The sequence below is a fragment of the Prinia subflava genome, chromosome 2, assembly GCF_021018805.1.
Source record: "Prinia subflava isolate CZ2003 ecotype Zambia chromosome 2, Cam_Psub_1.2, whole genome shotgun sequence".
Classification (NCBI taxonomy): Eukaryota; Metazoa; Chordata; class Aves; order Passeriformes; family Cisticolidae; genus Prinia; species Prinia subflava.
In genome coordinates this window covers 68,440,563-68,460,648 of record NC_086248.1, presented here as the reverse complement: position 1 = coordinate 68,460,648, position 20,086 = coordinate 68,440,563, and the positions used below count along the sequence as shown (strand labels likewise).

The 20,086-nt window shown below is 41.2% G+C and overlaps 2 protein-coding genes across 5 annotated transcripts in view; one reads left to right on the top strand and one right to left on the bottom strand.

The window, feature by feature from the left end:
* Nucleotides 1-4,343: 4,343 nt before the first annotated feature.
* On the bottom strand, nucleotides 4,344-18,088 carry LOC134547621 (basic proline-rich protein-like). The gene is made up of 3 exons (XM_063391768.1): nucleotides 18,076-18,088; nucleotides 10,845-12,082; nucleotides 4,344-8,609 (listed from the first exon to the last, which is right to left on the bottom strand). The coding sequence occupies exons 1-2, from the start codon at nucleotides 18,086-18,088 to the stop codon at nucleotides 10,920-10,922; spliced, it is 1,176 nt and encodes a 391-aa protein (XP_063247838.1). The 3' UTR covers nucleotides 4,344-8,609; nucleotides 10,845-10,919.
* The window catches only part of CHRM3 (cholinergic receptor muscarinic 3), a 269,118-nt gene continuing 260,334 nt past the window's right edge, over nucleotides 11,303-20,086 (top strand). The window contains exon 1 of one of the 4 annotated variants that reach the window (XM_063390399.1): nucleotides 11,303-11,440. The gene's annotated coding sequence lies outside the window, so the exon portion shown is untranslated. The remainder of the gene's footprint in view (nucleotides 11,441-20,086) is intronic. The other 3 variants (XM_063390400.1, XM_063390401.1, XM_063390403.1) reach the window with 3 other exon arrangements.

Here is a 20,086-nt window from a genome sequence, read left to right as displayed (position 1 = left end):
AACAAGCACATCAAAGTGGAAAAGATAAAAAAGGAATAATAAGGAGAAAATTCCATCTTTATTTGTTTGTTTTTTTAATATTAACTGTGGCACATCCTCTGCCTGAATCTTAATCTGCATTAGTGCAAAGAGCTTTTCAAATCTGTTAGTTTCTTGATCAACTTTTTTAACTGATTAAAATATCTGGTGGAATGCCCCAGAAGAATATATTATTTTATGAGCATGACTTTTGCATATGAATATGAACATAGAAAATGTATGAAAAATCCATTACTGACTGTGAAGCATATAATTAGCCTCAAACTGAAAGTTGTTAAAAAAAATCAACAACTTGATTTGTGAACCTTTTCACTGCGTAATTCCCATTAATTTAACTGTACTGCAAATTGAGAAGAGTGGGATTTCAGCACTTATATGCTGTCTTTTATTATTCAGAGCCCTCAAAATAGATCCCAAACACTAATTTATTAACCCATGAACTCATGGAAAAAGAAATGGTCTTCCTGTCCTTTCTATCTTTCCTTTCAAGAGTTGTTTCTCCATGCTGCCTCAGTCCTGGAACCAGCATATTCCTGGCCCCCTTAGAAATAACTTCAGCCACACAGACAAACTTTTCCCTCTGAATAATTTCCACTTGACTATACATATCTTAGGGAAGCTGCCAAATCCTTTTCCTACACTGCTCAGCTGCAGGGATTTTGCTGCCTAAATGGCATCTAACTATACCTCAGGGGACTTCTGTGAGAATTTGTTAAGACTCCTGAGGATGAAGGCAAGCCATAATTGTTCACTCTTTTTTCAGATCTCAACAGGATCTCAAGTTATTGCTCTCTAATCTGCAGCAAGACGTGCTCTTTTGAAGTGATGTAGCACCAAAATACACATTTTTCTGTACTGAGTGAATTGGAAAATCATGTGGTTTTAATTAGCTGTAAAAGGACAGTACAGCAGCTGGTACTACAAAGCATATGAAAAGATTTGCCTTGCTTTGGTTTTGCACTTAGAGAATCAAAGAGTTAAGTGCCTGCTTTTGTACAGTGAATGACGAATGTGAATTATGTGGATTGGAGAAATGGTGGGGTTTTAAACACAGACTCTTCCCACTTCACTTTGGTGCTGCTGGGTGGCTGCTAATTAGCTCCTGCTCTAGTGCCTGTGTCTGGATCATTACTGAAACTGTGTTAGTCATAGACTCCCCGAGATGTTTTACAACATTTCTTGAATAACAGGCAGCTGGTGTACAGTGACAGCACAGCATACAGGCTCCAGTCAACTGCATATTCACTTGCATACTCCCAGGCAGGGGCAGGCAAAACAGAGAAACCTACAGAAAAATCTCTGAGGGATTATAAATAGGAGGCATCTCCAGAGTGGGATTTCTGTCTCCCTGTTCTGTAATGGGCTTGGTGTGAAAGAAAGAAAACAGGAATTGCAGGTGGTCAGGTGGCACATTTTCCTTCCTTGAATGTCTGCTTTTGGAGAAGCTAAGGAACAGTGTCAAATGTGCTCCATTAATATTTCTTGATGTCATATAAATTTATCTCATGTATTCAATGATACTCATTTTATAAGAAACAAACTTCTCTCAGGCTCCAGCTCCTCAGCAATCTGCATCAGCCTCACCCTGATGGAATGAATACTGCCCAGGAGGATTGAAGATAGGAATGTGCAAGCAATGAACATTAGAGGCCAATTAATATTTTCTCTGTCCTGCCAGAGTTTGCCTTCAACCTTTGAAAGTATATACAAGCAACATTTATAGAGTCATAGAATCAAATTTCTTCCTAATATCTAATCTAAACTTACCCTGCTACTCCCCTTCTCCTGTCACTGCGTGCCCTTATAAAAAATATCTCTGCATGGTTCTTGTGGGCTGCCTTCAGGTACTGGAAGGCTGCAATTAAGCCCTGAAGCCTTCTCTTCCCCAGGCTGAACAACCCCAATTCTCACTGCCTTTCCTCATAAGAGAGTTGTTTCATCCTTCTAATCAACATCCTTGGTGGTCTTGTCTGGACTCTCTCCAACAGGTCCATGTCCTTCCTGTGCTGGGTCCCCAGAGCTGGATGCAGAGTTCCAGGTGGAGTCTCAGCAGAGCAGAGGGGCAGAATCCCCTCCCTCCCCTGCTGCCCACGCTGCTTCGGATGCAGCCCAGGACACCTCTGGCTTCTGGGCTGTGAGTGCACATGGCTGGGTCATGTCCAGCCTCTCAACCACCCCGAGTCCTTCTCACAGGGCTGCTCTGGACCTGCTCATCCCTCAGCCTTTATTGATACTGGAGGTTGCCCCAACCCCAGTGCTTGCACTCAGTCTTGTTAAACCTCATGTGGTGCCTGTTGGCACTTCTTGTGTCTGTCCATGTCCCTCTGGATGGCATCCTCTTCTTCAGGTGTGTCAACTGAACCACTCAGCTTGGTGTCATCATGCCCATCATCTTCTACTTTGTGGATACACAGAATAAAATAGGTTTGTCTTTTTGCATGTTGTTTCCCCTTCTCACTATCATTTGCAGATAGAGGCAGCATTTACTAAAGCTTGTACAACTTCAGATCCCTTCAGGATCCAGCATCACTGTTCCCAGCTAGCAATATCTCACCATTATGATACCATGGAAATGGAAGATGTGTATGAGTATTAAATATTATATTATAACATATAATATATTATAAAATAAAATATTATATAATATTATATTATAAAATTATATAATATTATATTATAAAATATTATGTATTGCTATCAAAATTATATAGCTTTTAAATCTGTGACCACCAACCTTAAGGCTCTAGAAACTAATCACATTTTCATTATATTATTTTGGTTTCATATATCATGTTCTAGATACCAGTGTGAAGAGTTTCTATCTTTTGATCTCCACTGTTAGCACAGAATATTTTGCTGATATGCTAAGGCCCTGGCTAAAGTTGCAGTCACATAACCACAGATTTCCTATGTGTAGACCTACTTTAGTACTCCTTTCACACTGATTCCTCCAAAGCCTTTTTCTGCTTCTTACAACTTCTGTGCAAATCACACTTTCAAAATATTCATATGGAGTGTTTTTTCATTGTTTCTAGCAAAAATAAGGGAAAGTTAATTATTTAAGATAAGGAGTAGCAAACACACAGTTTTAGAAAAATTTCCAGGTCAATGATCAAGAAATAGTACCTACATCATAAAGGTGGAGTTGCATGAATTGGCAGAGTGCTGATTTGCTGCAATGTGAAGAAGTGTCTCCAGCTCATTTGATACTCCACTGAAGAAATTCCTCAGTGTATTCTCTATACAAGAATTGGATTCAATCAATTTCCATTAGTGGGAAATCTATCTCTGGGGAAAAAAACAACCAACCAACCAACCAAAAAACAACAACGACAAAAAAGTACGATTTTTTAACTCACAGAAACATCATGCCATTTTCTTAAACCTGTCAAAAATTAAAATCTTCTTGGCTTAAACAGAACTTAAATGTGGAGGTACCAGGGATAAATGAATTGATATTTGTGTGACACTATTCCAGAATTAACTTTTGGTCCCCCAAAACTATTGAACTTCATTCTTCCAAGGTATTCTTCAAAACAGCACCAAATAAGCCACTAGATGTGCTGGTGTTTCCTCATATAGTACATGCACCATAGTGGCTGTCCACATAGATCCCCCAGCAGCATTGCAAATTCAGCTATAGGGACATGGTGGCTTAACCTTGGACAGACATCTATAGAGCAACTCTCTCCTAAATCCCCTCCTAGATAGGAAGGGAGGAGAAAATAAAATGGGAAGCTTACAGGTCAGAACAGAGAGACCACTGAGTATCCTCATGGGCAATACAGATTTGACTTGTCAAGAATTAATTTAGCTTATCATCAATTAATAACAGTGTTGGATGGTGACAAATAAAAGGCAAAAAATTAAAACACCTTCCCACCACCTCTCACTGTTTTTTTCCCAGGTTCAACTTCACTCCTTTATTTCCAGCTCTGCTTCCTTTCCCCCAGTCCTTGGCAGCACAGAGGGTCAGGACTGGGGTTGTGCTCAGTGTGTGACAGCTCTCCTGCTCTGCTCCATCCCCTTTGCACCACTCTCTGTTGACCCTTCCCAGAAGCTGCAGGGAAAACATGCTCTGGTGCCTGGAGCACTTTCCCCCATGTCCTGCTACTCTCTCCTTGCTCTTCATTTTGCTGTTTTTCCCCATTTAAAAAAGTTGTGTGAAACTCCCAGGGGTCCGAGCAATCGGATCCCTTTGAATTTCCTCGAGACTCTGCCCCGATGGTGACTTGATAGAGAGGCAGCCTTGATCCAGCTGTCAAGAAATGGAATTTTAATAATGCAAAAACAACAAACAAGAAGGTACACTGTATTTGGAGTGAACTGGAACACGGCAGTAACAAGGGGCAAAAGGCACGACGCCAGGGCCAGACAGGGGTAGTTATAATTCCTGGTGAGGAGAGGAGTTAAGGCAGGTTCTGAGGGAGGGTTCAGTATGGGAGAATGATGAGGAATATTAAAGGATTAAAGAAAGTAGAAAAGGATGCAGCTGTCTAGACACTCTGAGCTAATGGTGCTTGACCTACAAATTTCCGATGTGCATTGGATGTCCGTAAAATGCACTGGAATAATATGTACCTAAAGTTTATTTTTATAACTTAGAACCAATTAAAGTATGTGCTTCAAGGACTGAGTCTTACAAAACTGAAGGATTTATCATTTTTAAATATTCTGTCATAAATGCTTAGAAATTTATGATAAGCAATATGATGTGCCTCTGGTTTCTGCCCAGCAGACCCTCTCCCAGTCGTTCCATTACCACGTCACCATCTACACCTGATTGATGGTGTTTCAGGGCTTCACAGTCTGAGATTAATGACCGAGTTCCCACATCTTGGTCCTCTGATTTTGATGGAAGAAGCGGGATTTGAATTGTGGAGGTTAAGAAAGGAAAATATTTTTTCTGCCTTGAGATGGCTGAAAGGTCATTCTTGAGCTCAAGTTGTTTAAATAATTTATTGTGAGCTACTGAGTCATAACAGAGTTACTGATCTGTCTTTTACTACAGTGACATTCTATTTTTTCAACTCTATATTTTTTTCTTCTGTGGTATTAAATAGCTCTCAGTCTGCAGTAACCAGAAATGTTTAAGCGTGCTGCAACTGCATAATGACATATCAGATCTGTACCTTTTACAGCTCGTGTAGCAGAGAAGTGCTGTGGTGGGATTACATGTGAAAAAGAAGTGTTTTTCTTGGGAATAGCATTCCTCTACAGGCTTTGAGTGTATCATTTATTTTCTAAGCAGCCTGTGCATACTCGCTTTGCAACAGATGATTAGAGACTCCAATGCTGATCTATTTTTTTCATTTCTGCATTGACACTGAGAGCCTTCCTACCTCATTAAACTTGTTTTCTTTATTTTGTGTGCTTCAGTATTTTGTGCAGTCTAGGGGTTGATATATACTTTATTAGTGCTTTTAGTAACTCTGAATATCTGCCTAGAAGATCAAATTGCTAGTATTTCACAAATTTAGTTTTGTATTCAAGTTAAATAGCAAATTATTTTTATTTCCCCACCTAACTTATAAAAATTTTAACTACTGAAAACATTCTGGATCCCATTACCTGAGAGAAATCTGACCCCTTGGAAAGTGTTTGTAACAAAGTTACTTGCCAATTTCTAACTACTTTGACTGCAAACTTCCCTCACCTTAACTGCAAATGTTTCTAGCTGCTTTTGAAAACAGTCAGATCACCTTTTCTCAAGTATAACTATACAGTCCTTCTCTTCACACTCGTTTATTTATTCTACTCTTTTTTTTGACCCTGAACAATTATGGACTGGAGCTATGGCATATGCAGGGATATGGGTCTCATTATGAGAAAATGGTCCCATTGGCAGAAAATAAAAAGTATAGGAGAAAAAACCCACAGAACCCACATATAAAGAAGGAAAGAAATGCTGGATCCTATCATGAAGCTGTTGGGCTCATGCAGAGCTAATCCCTATGCTGATTGTATTTTGGCAGCACAGCCTGGTTAAGGACAGAAATTAATCTGTGTGTGCAAGGGACACTGAGGGTGCCACAGACTCCCATCCTTTCAGCTCGACAGCCCAATCCCCCATCAAGCCACTGGAGTCTGTCCTCCTGCAGTTTCCTCTCACCCATCCTGCAGAAGATGTTCTGCCCAGACTGAAGTGGGGCATCCCTAAGAGTCTCTTCCCAGCACAGAAAGAGGGGGAAGCTTAAAACAAGAAAGGTAAAGAGGATGAGGATTCATAATACTGAAAATCAGCTATGGAAAAGCTGCTTTAAAGGAAATAACTGCTGTTAAAATTAGCGTACACTCAATTTATACTTCTGCTGGGCATTACCACGTGTCAGGGGAGGTAAGCCATAAATGTATTTTTTTTGTATCAGGTTAAAAAAAACCCTTCATTTCTACTTACCTCATTGTTAGATCTGCTATTGCTACTGCATGCATTTCACAATTAGGAAGTAATGATGTAAAGCTTACAAATGTCTTCAAAATATTAATTAATTGTTTTGGAAGTATTTACATTATGTGAAATCAAAGTGTTACAAGAATTAAATGGATATGTTATTTGGCCTAGAACTTGAAGTGCTGTCTTGACTAGACCAGCTTTAAATAGACGAGGCCCCATCTGAACATGCTTTTCTGCTTGAACATGATTTTCTGTATTTGTTTTCCTGACAAATAAACTGTCAGATGTTATATTCAACAATGTTTGAAATTATCAATTTGGAAAATTTTGGACCACCATCACGTTTGTTGGACATTTTCTGAAACCATTATGAAATGTGAATGAAACCATATTCAGAAAATGGCACAAATTTTGTCTCATTGTTTCAGCTATGCTTAGTTGCTGGCTTTAGTGTGACCCTGATCATCAGCCATTAACACGACTTTTATTTTGTTTATACTACAAGGATCACCTGAGTTTATGGAATGGTGTGTGGTTTGCACTGATTTACATGATGAAAATTGGATAAAAGGCAATTTTAGTAGACTGTGCCTAACTTGATCCCTTTCTTTAGACAAGATAATTTTCTTGACAAGGGTAATTCTCCAGACTTGATCTATTTGGCACTCACTAAGGCTTTTGGCACAGTGACACAGGGGAAACTGTTAGTTAAGCTGAAGAGGATGAGGATTAGTAAAAGAATGTCAATACAGTAGGGCACTGGACAAAGAGGAGACAATGAGGTGTGTTGTGTTGACAAATCTGCAGGCTAGATGCATACTGCTGGTGAAATTCCTCTTGGAGCAGCAGTTACTTGGCCTTGGCCAAAGCGAGGCATCTGCCAGCTGAGGATCTTGGTGAGACAAAGTTTAGAGGTTCTGCCAGGGGCGACAGATGAGTATCTGGTCATTGGACCAAAAAAACCCAAAAAGGTCACAAACGGCCCATAGTCACAGTAAGGCACAAACAGAGACATACAGTGAGGCAAAACAGAATAGTACACATAGAAGCTAAATACAGGAAGTTCTGTTGTGAGCTGGGCGTTATCATTTGGAAACAAAAGAAGCAAAAGAAATATTTGTCGATACTATTTGGCCAGAAGGTAACTATTAGCTAGCGATGTGATTGAGCTGTGGGAGCAGCAGAGTAGACACTTGCTTACAGTCCAGGGCACTCTCACCACTCTGAGCTCCTTCTAACTGGATGTATTTAGCACCTCGTCGAAACCTGGTATATAATTTCACCTATACTGAAGAAAATTAAAAAAAAAAAAAAACAAAAACAAAAATAAACAAAAAAAACCCCACACAAAAAACCCAAAAAAAAACCAAACCAGAGAATGCAGATTGGATAAGTGGAAAAGAGAAGGACTCCATCTACAAAATAAGATTATGAAAGCACAGGTTTAGAATAGCAAAAGTATGGAGGGAACATTATAAAGATATTAAAACACAAGAGAATGGTGAGCTAGCTCAAGTCAGGTTAGTATCATCAGGCAAGATGAATGGGAATAAAGTACTCAGAAATAAATTAAGGCTTAAAATTAGAAGTTCCTAACAATTATAGATGTGAGGATCTGCTGTTCCAGGAGAGCAAAATAGACAGGAGCAAAAAGTAAAAGATGATCTTTATCATCTGTTCTTCTGAATGAAACTACATGATTCCTGATTCCATGTGATGAATGAAACCATAGACAAGGAAGTGATGTCACCCAAGAAGGTGCTTCAAGGATAACTCAGTTGATTTCTTAATGAACTTTTTGTATCTTATCTGCAAATACACAACCACAGAGTATCCAGAGGATGAATGCACATATTCTGGGAACAGAAGTGCCGTGAACACAGGCACAAAATGCAAAGTAGTTCAAGGATGCAGACTCAACATTTCAGTGGTCCTCAACAAAAGAGTGTGCTGTCCATCATTTGTCCAGTCATCCAGCTGCATGGTGCTTACTTGTACATCCCCACCTTTCATGCAGCACTGTTCTCTGTGAGGGCTGGCATGCTCATGGTGACTTGGTGTTGATCCTCCAGGGCATCCCACATTTTATATTGTTCAGTGAGAGGAAAAATAAATTAAAATGTTGAGAGATGTGCAACTTATGATGCCAGATTTCCTTCTTATTCCAATAGAAAACCTCATTTTAAAAAAAAAAATTTGCTAGTTGAGAAAGACCAAATCAAACAAACAAACAAACAAACAAACAAACAAAAAAACCCAACAAAAAACAAGCAGCCTTTGAATTCATGTCCACCTCTGTCCTTCTTAGGAATATAACGTAAAGATCTGTATTACACCAGGATCTAAACCTCTGGTCTCTGCTCAGCTAAAAATCTTGTTAAAATAGATGGGTATTTTCTGTAGAGGGTATTATTTAGCAGTATCACTGCTAAATTTATTCCCATACCTTAGGCTTCCCTAACCATTTCGTTGCCTGCCTTGACACTTACTTTTTTATACAGACATTGTCCTATATGAGTTTTCTAAGATCATTGATTTTAGTGTGCATACACTTCTTCAAAGGCTCAGTTTGCATGGCTCAAGGTTAAATATATTTGTGTTACACAAGTGTACTAGGCAACTGAGCCCTGATTTATAAAGTATTGATATGTGCCTTAAAACATGGCAAATTTAAAGCCAAGCTGATCTCAGCTTGCTTTGAATCTTAAAATGAATGCATTTTCTAAAATACATTCTGCATTATGTACATAGATGACTTTTGCCACAGCCTCAGAAATTGATGAGGTTGTGGTGGATACAAAGCTATGCATTTTTTGGACACTGGTCTAATCATAACATAATTTGCTATGTGGAGTGGTTTCCCTCCCCCTTATGAATGGTCTACGCATTATAAAGATCTCAACCTGAGATTACCTTATCTTTATTTAGTGTGCTTACAGCTGGGAAGCCCTTACACAAATTTAACAGCTAACACAAGTGAAAAAGGGGAAAAGATCGTCAAATTTCCAGCTACATCTTCAGTGGCACAAAAATGAATGTACTATTTCTAATATAATCTTACAAGCCAGTGGCGCATCCTGTGAGCTCATCTGCCACATGTGGGGGTGCTGAGCCCTCAGCAGCTGAGGTGCAGAAACACCGAGGACAATCACACTATGAAGGGTCACCTGAGACGACTGAGAGGGGCTCACAGCATGCTGAAATCTCAGCTTCCTATTTCACAGGATAGAGCTTTTTCTGATGCTATTTTGAGATGCAAAGTAAGAAGAAACGCATAGGTGGGCAGTAAAGGAACACACCCAGAGCTCGAAGGCAGGGGAATCTTTGCACAGCAAGAGATCTTCATTTTTTCATACATAAGTAGTTTTTGGTTTTTTTTGCTTTTAAACCCCACAGGTATTTTTTCAAGTGTTGTGAATTACCATTGAATTAATTTAAAACCAGCAGATTAACAATTTTTCTTTCCAAGTGTTGAAAATTGATACCTGGAATTTTACATATGCTTTCACAGGCTCTGGTCATGGCTACTTGTCATGAAGTATCCTATGGTCCATGTTCTGTGAAAACCCTGGCATAAGGACACAGGGTGTAGGTGATTCATTCTCACTGAATGCATAGGGTGCAAGACAGACCCTGTGTTTTAAAAATTTTGTTCTGAAGGTAGTAGATAATCTTAACAATATTACTTGTAAGGTTAATAGAGAGTTGGTGCCCTCGAAAGGATACACTGCAGTTTTGTTTCTGTTCTCCAGAGCCCTACTTTGTAACTTTTCTCTAACACCCAGCCAAGAAATACACAAGCAAGCAAGCAGAACACACCCTGCTCCCTTATGCCATAGCAACTTGGCGGCCAGCAACGCTGCCCGCAAAAACAACTGCTAAATGCCGAACTTCTTTTGTGTTGAAGGATTTCAAGTTAAATTTATTAATCTTTTATGGCAGAAGAAACATGGCAGTGGGAGACACCTCAATTTGATGCAGTAAATTATCACATACTTCTGCAGGATCTTTTAAAATGCAGATTTCTTACATTCTTCATGTTTTAATGGAGTATAAGCATATATTAATAAATTATTTGACTTCCTATGACTTTGTAGCATACCCTGATTAGCTGAGAGAGGAGAATATTTTAAGCAGACCTCTGGAAAAGTTGATAGTAATGAATAAATACCATATTAATATATATTACAGAGCTATATGAGAGTATGTGATTTGCTTGATGTCTCATTAAGAGGCATATTTAATATGCAAGAGAAAATTATTTACTCTCCACAAACAGGACCACAATCTTCAAGCAATAGCTGCTCACACGTCTCAATTAATACCAATAAAAATAGATTAGATGGGGAGGCGGGGGGGAGAAAAAAAAAAAAAAAACATCGCGGACTGACGGAAGGCTTTCCCACATAACCTCGTCTTCTGTGAGTCCTCGCTACTTCGCAGGTAGTTGGCACGGGCGAGGGACGCCTTTGGCAAGCCCCTGCTTTTAACTCGCTGCCTCCCGGGGCGGGGGCCGTGGGCAGACTCCTCTGGCCGTCCCCGCCGCGCTGCCCACAGCAGTTCGGGGCGGCCGGCGGGCCCAGCTCGGACCCGGCGGTGCGGCCGGGCGCTGTCCGGCAGCGCGCAGCCCCGGGGCGGCGGCGGGCCGGGGTCCGCGGGCGGGGCGGTGCCGTGAGCTCACGGCGGCGGGGCCAATGAGCGGGCGGCGGGGCCGCCTGTCCCCCGAGCGGCGGCGGCACCGGGCGGGCGGCGGCGGCGAGGGGCGAGCGGTCCCGGCGCGCCCCCGCCCACCCGGGGGCCGGCACTGAAGGGGCGGCGCCGCTGCCCGAGCACAGGTGCGGCGGTGCCGGCGGTGTGGCGGGCGGGTGCGGAGCGCCCTCCTCCCGGCGGGGGATGTTCCGGCCGCCGGGGGCGCGCCGCCCGTGGGAAGCGCGCTCCTAACGCCACCTGGGCGTCGCAGGGAGCGCTCGGCGCGGAGCGGGTGTGGGGTCGCCGGCAAGCGGGCAGGTAGGAAGGAGGAGTAGCGCCGGTTCGGGCGGGTCTGAGGAGCTTTGGGCGCTTGTCCTCCCCGGCGTGCGCGGGTGTGAGCGGCGGGGAGAGGCGAGCGGCGCAGCCCGGGGCGGCAGCGCAGCGGGGCTCGCCGGGGGAAAGTTGTGCGGACGGTCCCCGCTGGGGAGCGGCTGAGGAGCCGCAGCCGGGGCGAGGGGCTGAGGCTGTGGCAGCGGCGGCGGCCGCCGGAGGGCTCCGCGTACCGCGGCGGGGCTGCCCCGCTCCCAGCGGGACTCGGAGGAGCGGCCGCTGCCGCTCCCGAGCGCTGCTGCGCCCCTCGAGCAGCCGTGCGCGCCGGGGTCGGGGGGCTCGGGCACCGCAGGCGGTGCCGTCCTGTGCAGGCTCGCCCCGCAGCCCGGAGCAGCGCTCGGTGTGCCGCCGGCTGTCGGGCGGTCCCGCTGGGGCAGCGAGCGGTGCGCGGCCTCCCCCGGGCAGGTGGCTGATAACCCCCGGCCGTGCGGTGCCCGTCCCGTTCGGGACCCAGCGGGGCTCCCCGGAGTGCGGGCTGTCGGGCGGCCGGAGTTTGGGAAGGCAGCGGTGGGAAGGGTGTGCGCTGCCAGCGCACCCACCGGAGTGTGTGCAGCAGAGCCCAAGTGTTTACTTAAAACCAGAACTAGCCGTATTCCCTTCCCTGTGCAAGTCTCGGGGCAGAGAAACACAAATGGACTCGTGTGCAGGGCTATGGATCCGCTCGTGTGGGTTTTCACACTGATTAACTGCCTTCTGATTGCCTGGGATTACTTTCGAAAAACGCAAATCCCGGCTAATATCTGTGCTGACCATATATAGAAGTAGTCGCAGACAGAAGTACTATAACTTCAATATTGCTGACACAGGTCGAGAAACTTTAAAAACAGTAAGCAAAAGCCGGGATTTGTCCTGAGGAGGTTTTTGTCCAAGTGATATGTTCTCCTGGGTTTGCATCCTACATTGACTGAATTGTTTCTACTTCTTGTTTGTTTGTTTACCTGCCTATACACCTCAGAGTTAGTGAATGATATATTGATTTTATTTTGTCTGCCTCTCTTTAATCTGACAGTGTTTGGTTTGCTTACTTGTGTTGGACCAGAACCGCAGTAGGGAATGCTGCTTTTTCCGGAATAGAAGCCTGGTTTGATGGCTTTCAGAAACGTGCCTCAGCTTGGAAGTGAGCACATTGCTCATACAGCAGCAATTTTCCATGGCATGGAAGAAGTATTGTAGGGTTTTCTAATGTTGTGTGTTTTGTGCTCTCTTTTTTTTTTTTTTTAATACATTGGGTTATTTGTTTTTTTAATAGCTCTGATATTACCAGAAGCTTTTATGTGTACATTACTGTCCTATGGAGCAATATGAAGACTACATTTTCCAGTGCTGAATCTCATTCAAAGTAATGTGCTTTTATTTCAGTGCCATGTTCATATTAACAGGGCAACTTCAGCAACAGAGGATAATCTGTTGGCTTGAGCTGAAACACTGAAAACAATTCTCTTGGACTGTTTTGGATGTAGCAATTTTGCGCGATTTTACTAACAAAGAAATTAAATGCTCCAGGGATAATCCAGTATGAAATTCATCTGATTTACTGGCAGCTACATCAAAACATGTTGCAAGTTGTCCTCTTCTACCAGATACTTTGCTATCAACATCAGAAATTCAGTTTTGTACGTTTTCGTGTTTAATTCAAAAGAAATAGAACCTAACTTAATTATTACAGAAACAGTCATGAGGTGTAAATTCATTTCATTTTCAAGCAGATGAATAATAACTTTCTGGAGGGAGCTGATTGCACATGTTATATTGTGCATCTGTATATTGCCAAGTACAGTGCATTTTTCTTTCTGTTACTGAAAAAGAAATTTGTCTTACTCATAGTAGTATAGTCTGCATCCAAGAGCATATTTATATATTTTTGAGCAGCTGTCTCAGAGGTAAGTTTTCATAGTGAAAACCAACCGTGGCCCTATTAAACATCATAAACACAGTGCTCAATGGTGCCTTAAATCACCCTTCTAGGTATTAGTGCTAAGGAGTAAAATGTCTTTGTTAATTTGTAAGCTGGTCTAAAAAATTGTTACTCTTACTACACTCTCCATTCTAAACCTATAGTAGAGTCTCTAAAACTATCCAACCTCCCTTTCTCGAGTTAGTATTTGGATCTTAGTCTTAATGCCATGAATGTTTTCAGGGTCAAATCCCGAAATGCTGAAGAAAATCTTGTGATGAGTAATGTGGAAATTTCTTCCACATGAATGCTACAGCGTTATGGTTCTTATGTTCATATCTTCTATTCTCCCGCAGTCTTCATTGAGCAGACAGCCTAATTGTGTACTTTGTGCCAGCAATTACTGTGCTTACGCAGTGTTATGTGACTCAAAAGGAAGGGGTGCAAAAGGTGCTTGACACTAGGAAAACGTTCAAAGTGATCTGGATGACCTTAATTAATATTGTTCATTATCATATTACATCTTGTTTGCCACTAAGAGGAGATGGTGTTCTGAGGAGACAAAGTATCTGTGCAATATTTGAAGGCAATGAAAGCTCTTCTCAGTGCATGTAAACTCATGGCTGCTTAGTTTAGTTTAAAATATGATAGAAGTGTTTACTAATATTAATGGTATCCCTTACTGTAATGGCAGATTCTCATTTAGTGAAGATATATAATTAAGCTTTAAAATACGGAGCAATATCTGTTAGATTATGTGGGGGAGAATATGCTATGCCATTTCAGTATCCTTATCTGTATTAAAGTACCATAGTTTGTGAATATGTAACAGATGTTTAAATGGATCTGTAAGCTTGGAATAAAGAGTCTGGTAACAGCAGAAGTTGTCTGTTTCACAAATCCATTCAACAGTGTTGTTACTTTCTCTGTGACTTCATTGTCTTTTTTCTATTGAAGAACATAAGTTCTGCTGGGCTGCATGGTTCCTGTACGTGTGAAACTGTCAGAGGTGCTGGGAGACTGTCCGTCACCTACACCTCTACAAGCACAAATTGTGCCTCCCAGTCCACCCAGTGGTGTTGCAGCATATACCAGACCATGTTCCTGATGGTTTGGGGTGCAAAACATTATAAATAAATTTAGTATAAGTCTGGTGTGCCATGATTAGATTAAGACTTCATGCTCAGGAGTTGTTTATGTCTTATTTTTGTTTTAAGAGAGGATAAGAGCAGGCTGCAACATTTTCTATTTCTTGTCCCTTAGTTGAGTGCCAGCAGAACACAACCTTGTCCATGCACGCCTGGCTCAGAGATTCAGTGAGGGCAAAGAGGGAACCAATTCTTGTGAATGTAAAATGTTGAAATTACTGACTGCAAAATAGGTGATGATGAACCATTAACCCTCTTGCATATTCTAAGTATGTAGCTTCATGCTGGAAGCATCTGTTGGTGTTAAGGAAGGAAGGCTTAAATGATTTTTTTTTATTATTAAGTGTTTGCAAACTGAAGGCAAAGTCTTTTGTATGGCTGGAAAATCCTTGGAAAATAAAAGATGTCAGTTATATTACAAATGATAAATAATCAGTTGCTGTAATGACAGCTAGAGGTAGTTTCATATTTCTCTAAGTTAATCTTGATGGAGATAGTTACAGAGAAATAATTAATAACACAGCTTCAGGATAGATTATCAGAAAATGTTTTCCTGGATATTATTTGAAAATGCAGATACTTTTTAATGTCATTACCTTTCCTTCTCTGTTTTCTGTGCTTTCTTTCTAAAGATGGAGTAAACAAAAACCTGTTTAGTGTAAAACAATTTCCTGAGAGCAGATGCAAAGTTTTGTTCATTTAGCCCAGTGCAATATAGTATTTTAGCCTCAGAATCAGGGTTCCACACACAGCAAACATCTGATAAATTGTTGTCCGTTGTGGGCATTAGGCCTGGTCTTGATATTGTGGCTGTTCTGCTAGTTTGTAGGCATTTCTTGTGGCAGTGTGAATTTGACTGGGGGCTTCCAGGATTGTTCAGTTATGTTCAACAAGTTGATATATATTTCTGTAATTTCTATATTTTTTCTTTCCCCCTCTGGATAAGAATGCTGTGTGATAATGTATAAGGTTAATCTCTCACTTTGTTTGTCTGATAATCTGTCCTTCTTCATTCCCATGGGAAGATTAATTACAGCATACAAAGGTTTATAATAAAAAATTCAGAAGTTCACCTCTTACAAATGAGAGTGTCTCATAGAAAACTGAGAAATTTGGAAGGAAGGGATTAAAAAAGATGCTTGAAGTTACTGGTTACTTTGTGTTACTACACACAGACACGTCTCTGTGTGTACATCACTTCTCTTAAAGGAAACAATCTGATCTTGGTTCCAGGGGTTGACCAAGGGGCTTTGTGCAATATTGTTTACCCACTGAGCTCTAGCTGTGTTTGTGTCTAACATTCTGTCAATTACTACCCTGAGGGCTGTTTTTGGACCTTTAAGGCTCCATCTGAAGTATGGAGGCACAACTTGGCAAATGTATAAAGTCATGACAACACACCTTGTCCTGCAGCCTTGTTATTCTTGTCTGTCCTTCTCAGAAGCAGAAGACCCTTCCAACATCTAGGATTAATGGGTTTTAAGAAAGCCTCCCAATATTCCTGCATAAAAGTCTGAGGTATCAGCTGTGACACCTAAAGGAAATAAACCTGACAGGTTTGAAGGGGAAAAATACTATCTATCATCCACAAAGATTTATAAAAAGCCTCCATTATTTCATTATGAAATAAGTAAATTTGAATTCAGTAATTATGTGGGATTCTAATAGCGGGAAATACATTATTAAGGCTGTCAAATCATACATTTAAAAAAATCTCATTAAATACATAGTGAAGAAGCAAAGCATTCCATTTCCTTCAACCTTGCACTACAGTCACGTAGAGCCACGCTATATCCTTTCTAGGATATCCTTTATAGGATTGAAATAACAAGCCAAGCCTTTAAAATAAACCAAAACTTTACCCTGTAGAAGGTCCTGGGCTACCACAAAGCCAAATAATTTGGTGAGATAATAGCAGTCTTAGTGTAGAAAATTAATTACCTCTTCTGGCTTCATATGACCTGGAAAACACTTGTCTGCTTCATGGCTGTTAATCAGGGATGAGAATAAGCAGGTCATTATCTTGAAGCAACATACTTTCATTCACTAAAAATGCCGAAGAAAGGTCCCTGCAAGACACTGGAAGAGCAGTGTCAAATCTGTAGAGAAAAGTATTCAATTCCCCTTCCTGATACTAACGTAGAGGAGCTTGTCCCACAGGGTTCTGTAATGCATGAAAGGAGACACATGCCTGTGGTCTTGTGGGGATTCCTGAAACACAACAGAGGCTGAGTCTGTCTCGAGGTATTAAGGCAGCAATATTCATGCTGCATGTACTGAAGCATGAAATATCCATTATGCTTGTTTTTATAGCTGCAAGCTCATACTGGTCACCTATCCAAAATCTTACTGCTTTTTTTTTTTTTTTTTTTTTTTTTTTTTTTTTTTTTTTTTTTTTTTTGGCCAGAAGCCTTTTAGCAATTTCCCATGTTTCTCTAGGAAAAAATTAATAGTGCTAATTGCCACTTCTTTTATCATTAATTTCTGAATCAACACAAAGTATTGCTATAGCAACAAATCCTTCCAAACTTCACTGCAGACAATTAGTAGGAGAATTCAATCTCAATATGTAACAAGCACAATTGTAAGAACTATTAGAAGGATTAAGGTACTTTCTTTTTAGAAAGAAGGGATGTAATGCAAGTACTCAAAACTGTCATGACAGAACAGAACTTGAAAATTTTCAGCATTCTCTTCTTATTAATCAAGAATCTTATTAATATGCACCTGTACAAAGGTGCATAGTTGCTTTGAACAAAATTATTACAGCACACTGTCTCCTCAGAGAAAAAATACATCATTCTGTGAAATACTCCAGAAATTTTCATCTCTGATATTAATAGTTCTACATAAACTGCTGCATCTTCTCTCAAAGTGTGGTTATTCTTCAGCCCTGACAATGCATGTGCAGGAAAACCCTAAGTAGGTTTCAGGATTAGCTAGACAGCAAATAATCCAAATTGATGAAGTCAGAATTAGATGTTTTTCCACCAGTTGAAGCATCTTTTTCATTGGAGTGGATTGCTATTTGCATTTTACCTTGTCATGTCTCTTGATTACAGGCACACGAGGGAAGTTGCACACATAGGTATGTGCACACACAAAAAGCAGGAGGCATAAACGGTGTGGAAATGCAAAATACCTGAGGATCACTGGAAAAAAAGGGAAAGGTCTAGCACTGCAAGCCTATGATTGATGTTATTACCTGTGATAGATTTTGAGGTAGTGAAAGCTTATAAATCTTTAGGGGGAGCTATGCTTCTAGGGATGCTGATTGCATTGAAAGAAGGTTGTGTGAGAAGAGAGTATGAGGACAGGTAAAGGGTAAGAATGATAAAACCATAAATTAAGGAAATGAAGAGAATAGTCAAAGGAGGGGTAGTGCTTGTAAGAGGGAAGTCTGAAGAGAGTATCCTGGGAGCTCGTACTCTTGGATACATACAGGACAGAGAAAGGAAGGGGGAACAGTAAAAGACCCAGGAAATAATGGAACAGTGAGAGCCTTAGAGCTGAGAACGTACCTGTGGTAGACATCCCGGGAAAGACATGATGGTTTCCTGGGGGAGGAAAGATTGTTTTGTGAATTATTCCTTCAACTCATGGAGTGGGTTGCTTAATAATGCTTTTCTACCAAGGCTGCATCTTCTGTGTATTATCAAAGTATGTTTCTTTACTAGCAGTGCCCCCACCAACCAGCAGACCATCTGTGGTTACTCTGGCTGGACTGTTTGCCCTGCAGGTAATAATTGGGAGGAAATAAATACTGAAAATGTAATGGCATGCAACACCTCTGCAACTGTCTCTTGTCAGAACACCTCTTCTTGGAGAGCCCTTTGGAGCCCTCTGCATAGTGTCAAAGTTACCATTTTCAAAGTAAGTTTTAAATTTTTTTTCAGGTTATATCTCTTGGTTCTTCCTTTTATTAACAAAGTATGCCTTTGTTAACTAGGAAATCTTCAAGAAAATTCTGCAATAAAGTTTATAAGAGCCTTACAAAATACATTAGTAAAGATATGCTGAGTGTCTTTTGCTTCCAGAATCCTTGGAAGAAAAATGATCCCTGGACTATTTATTTATGTAAATATTGTTCAAAAATATCTAATGCAGAAAGCATCTAGTAGCTCAGATAGCACCTGAATAAAGTCAGTTTAGCAGCGTCTCTTAAGGAGAGATGGAAATAAAGAAGGATTGGAGTCCTGTCTTAGTCTTGGAGCTGTTGAGGTAAATTCAAGGAAACTTAAATCTGGTTTGGAGGTTTTCATGGGAGACTTCTGGATTTCAAATGTCTGCATTATTTTTCTGATCATTGCTTTTTATAAATTTGTCTTGTATTTTCTGTGGAAAGAGATGGAAAAAATCTCTCTTAAGAAAAAAAGGGATTTTCTTTGGAAGAGAGATGAAATTTATCTCTAAGGTCTGGATGCAGTATAAAAAAAGCTAACAAAGAATGACTTTAGAGCAAACTCTGGTGAAAGGTCTACATTGAAGCAAATATGAGTGAAAGAGAAACTTAAAGAACTACAACTCTAAAGGGTAAAGGATTGTGCTGTAGAAAACAGTTTCTAAAAATACTGCGATACAATGCAAAGGGAACTCATATAAATAGAAAAGCAATGAAAATAATTCTTAGCTCCCATTTCTGGAAACTGCAGTTCAATAGCTACTGGCTAGTGATGATGTTTTAGGCACAGTTCTCCTTTTCCTTGGTGTTAATTTGCAATGTGGTATGGGGATGCATAAACAAGTCTGAAGGCAGTGTCTGACTTTCCTGTTGATGTACTGTCGTAGATATGTGCCTTGGATTGTCAGGGTTTTCCGTTTCAGTCATACATGCATCTTTCCCTGAAAAAGCATAATGCCTAGTAAGACTTTCAAACAAAAATACAAGTGACTGTTAGTCTTCCTCCTGTTCCATATCTCCATTCAAAAAATTCATTTGTTTTGTGAAAACAAGTATATGGAAGGTGAGGATGAACCATACTCTTCAGAATCAGCAGACGGTGTTTATACTGCTCACCACTGAGTCAGTAATTTTCATTCTCACTCAGCTCAATGAAAGCTGTGTTTGTTTGCCAAAGGGAAGGCTAAAGAGGCAAAAATATGCAAGCAAGATTGAAAAAAGGTTTGTTGGGTTCACGTGGCTGGATTTTGGTAGCAGGGGCCATGCAGGGGCAGGCTCTTTGTGAAGCTGCTAGAAATTTCTCACATGTCAGATAAGCCAGTGCCAGGCAGCTTGAAGACAGTCCCGCTGATGGCCAAGGCTGAGCCCATCAGTGATGGTGGTAGCACCTCTGGGATAACATATTCAAGAAGGGAAAATGTTACTGTGCAGGACAGCAGCTCTGCAGATCCAAAAACAGTGAAGAAGGAGGGGGAGGACAGAGATTCCCCAGCAGCCCATGATGAAGCAGCTGTCCCACTTCTGCTCATGGAGATCCATGATGGAGCAGATATCCACCTGCAGCCCATGCAGGAGGCCTGTGCTGGGGCAGGTGGACGCTCAGAGGAGATTCTGACTCTGTGAAGTTCGTG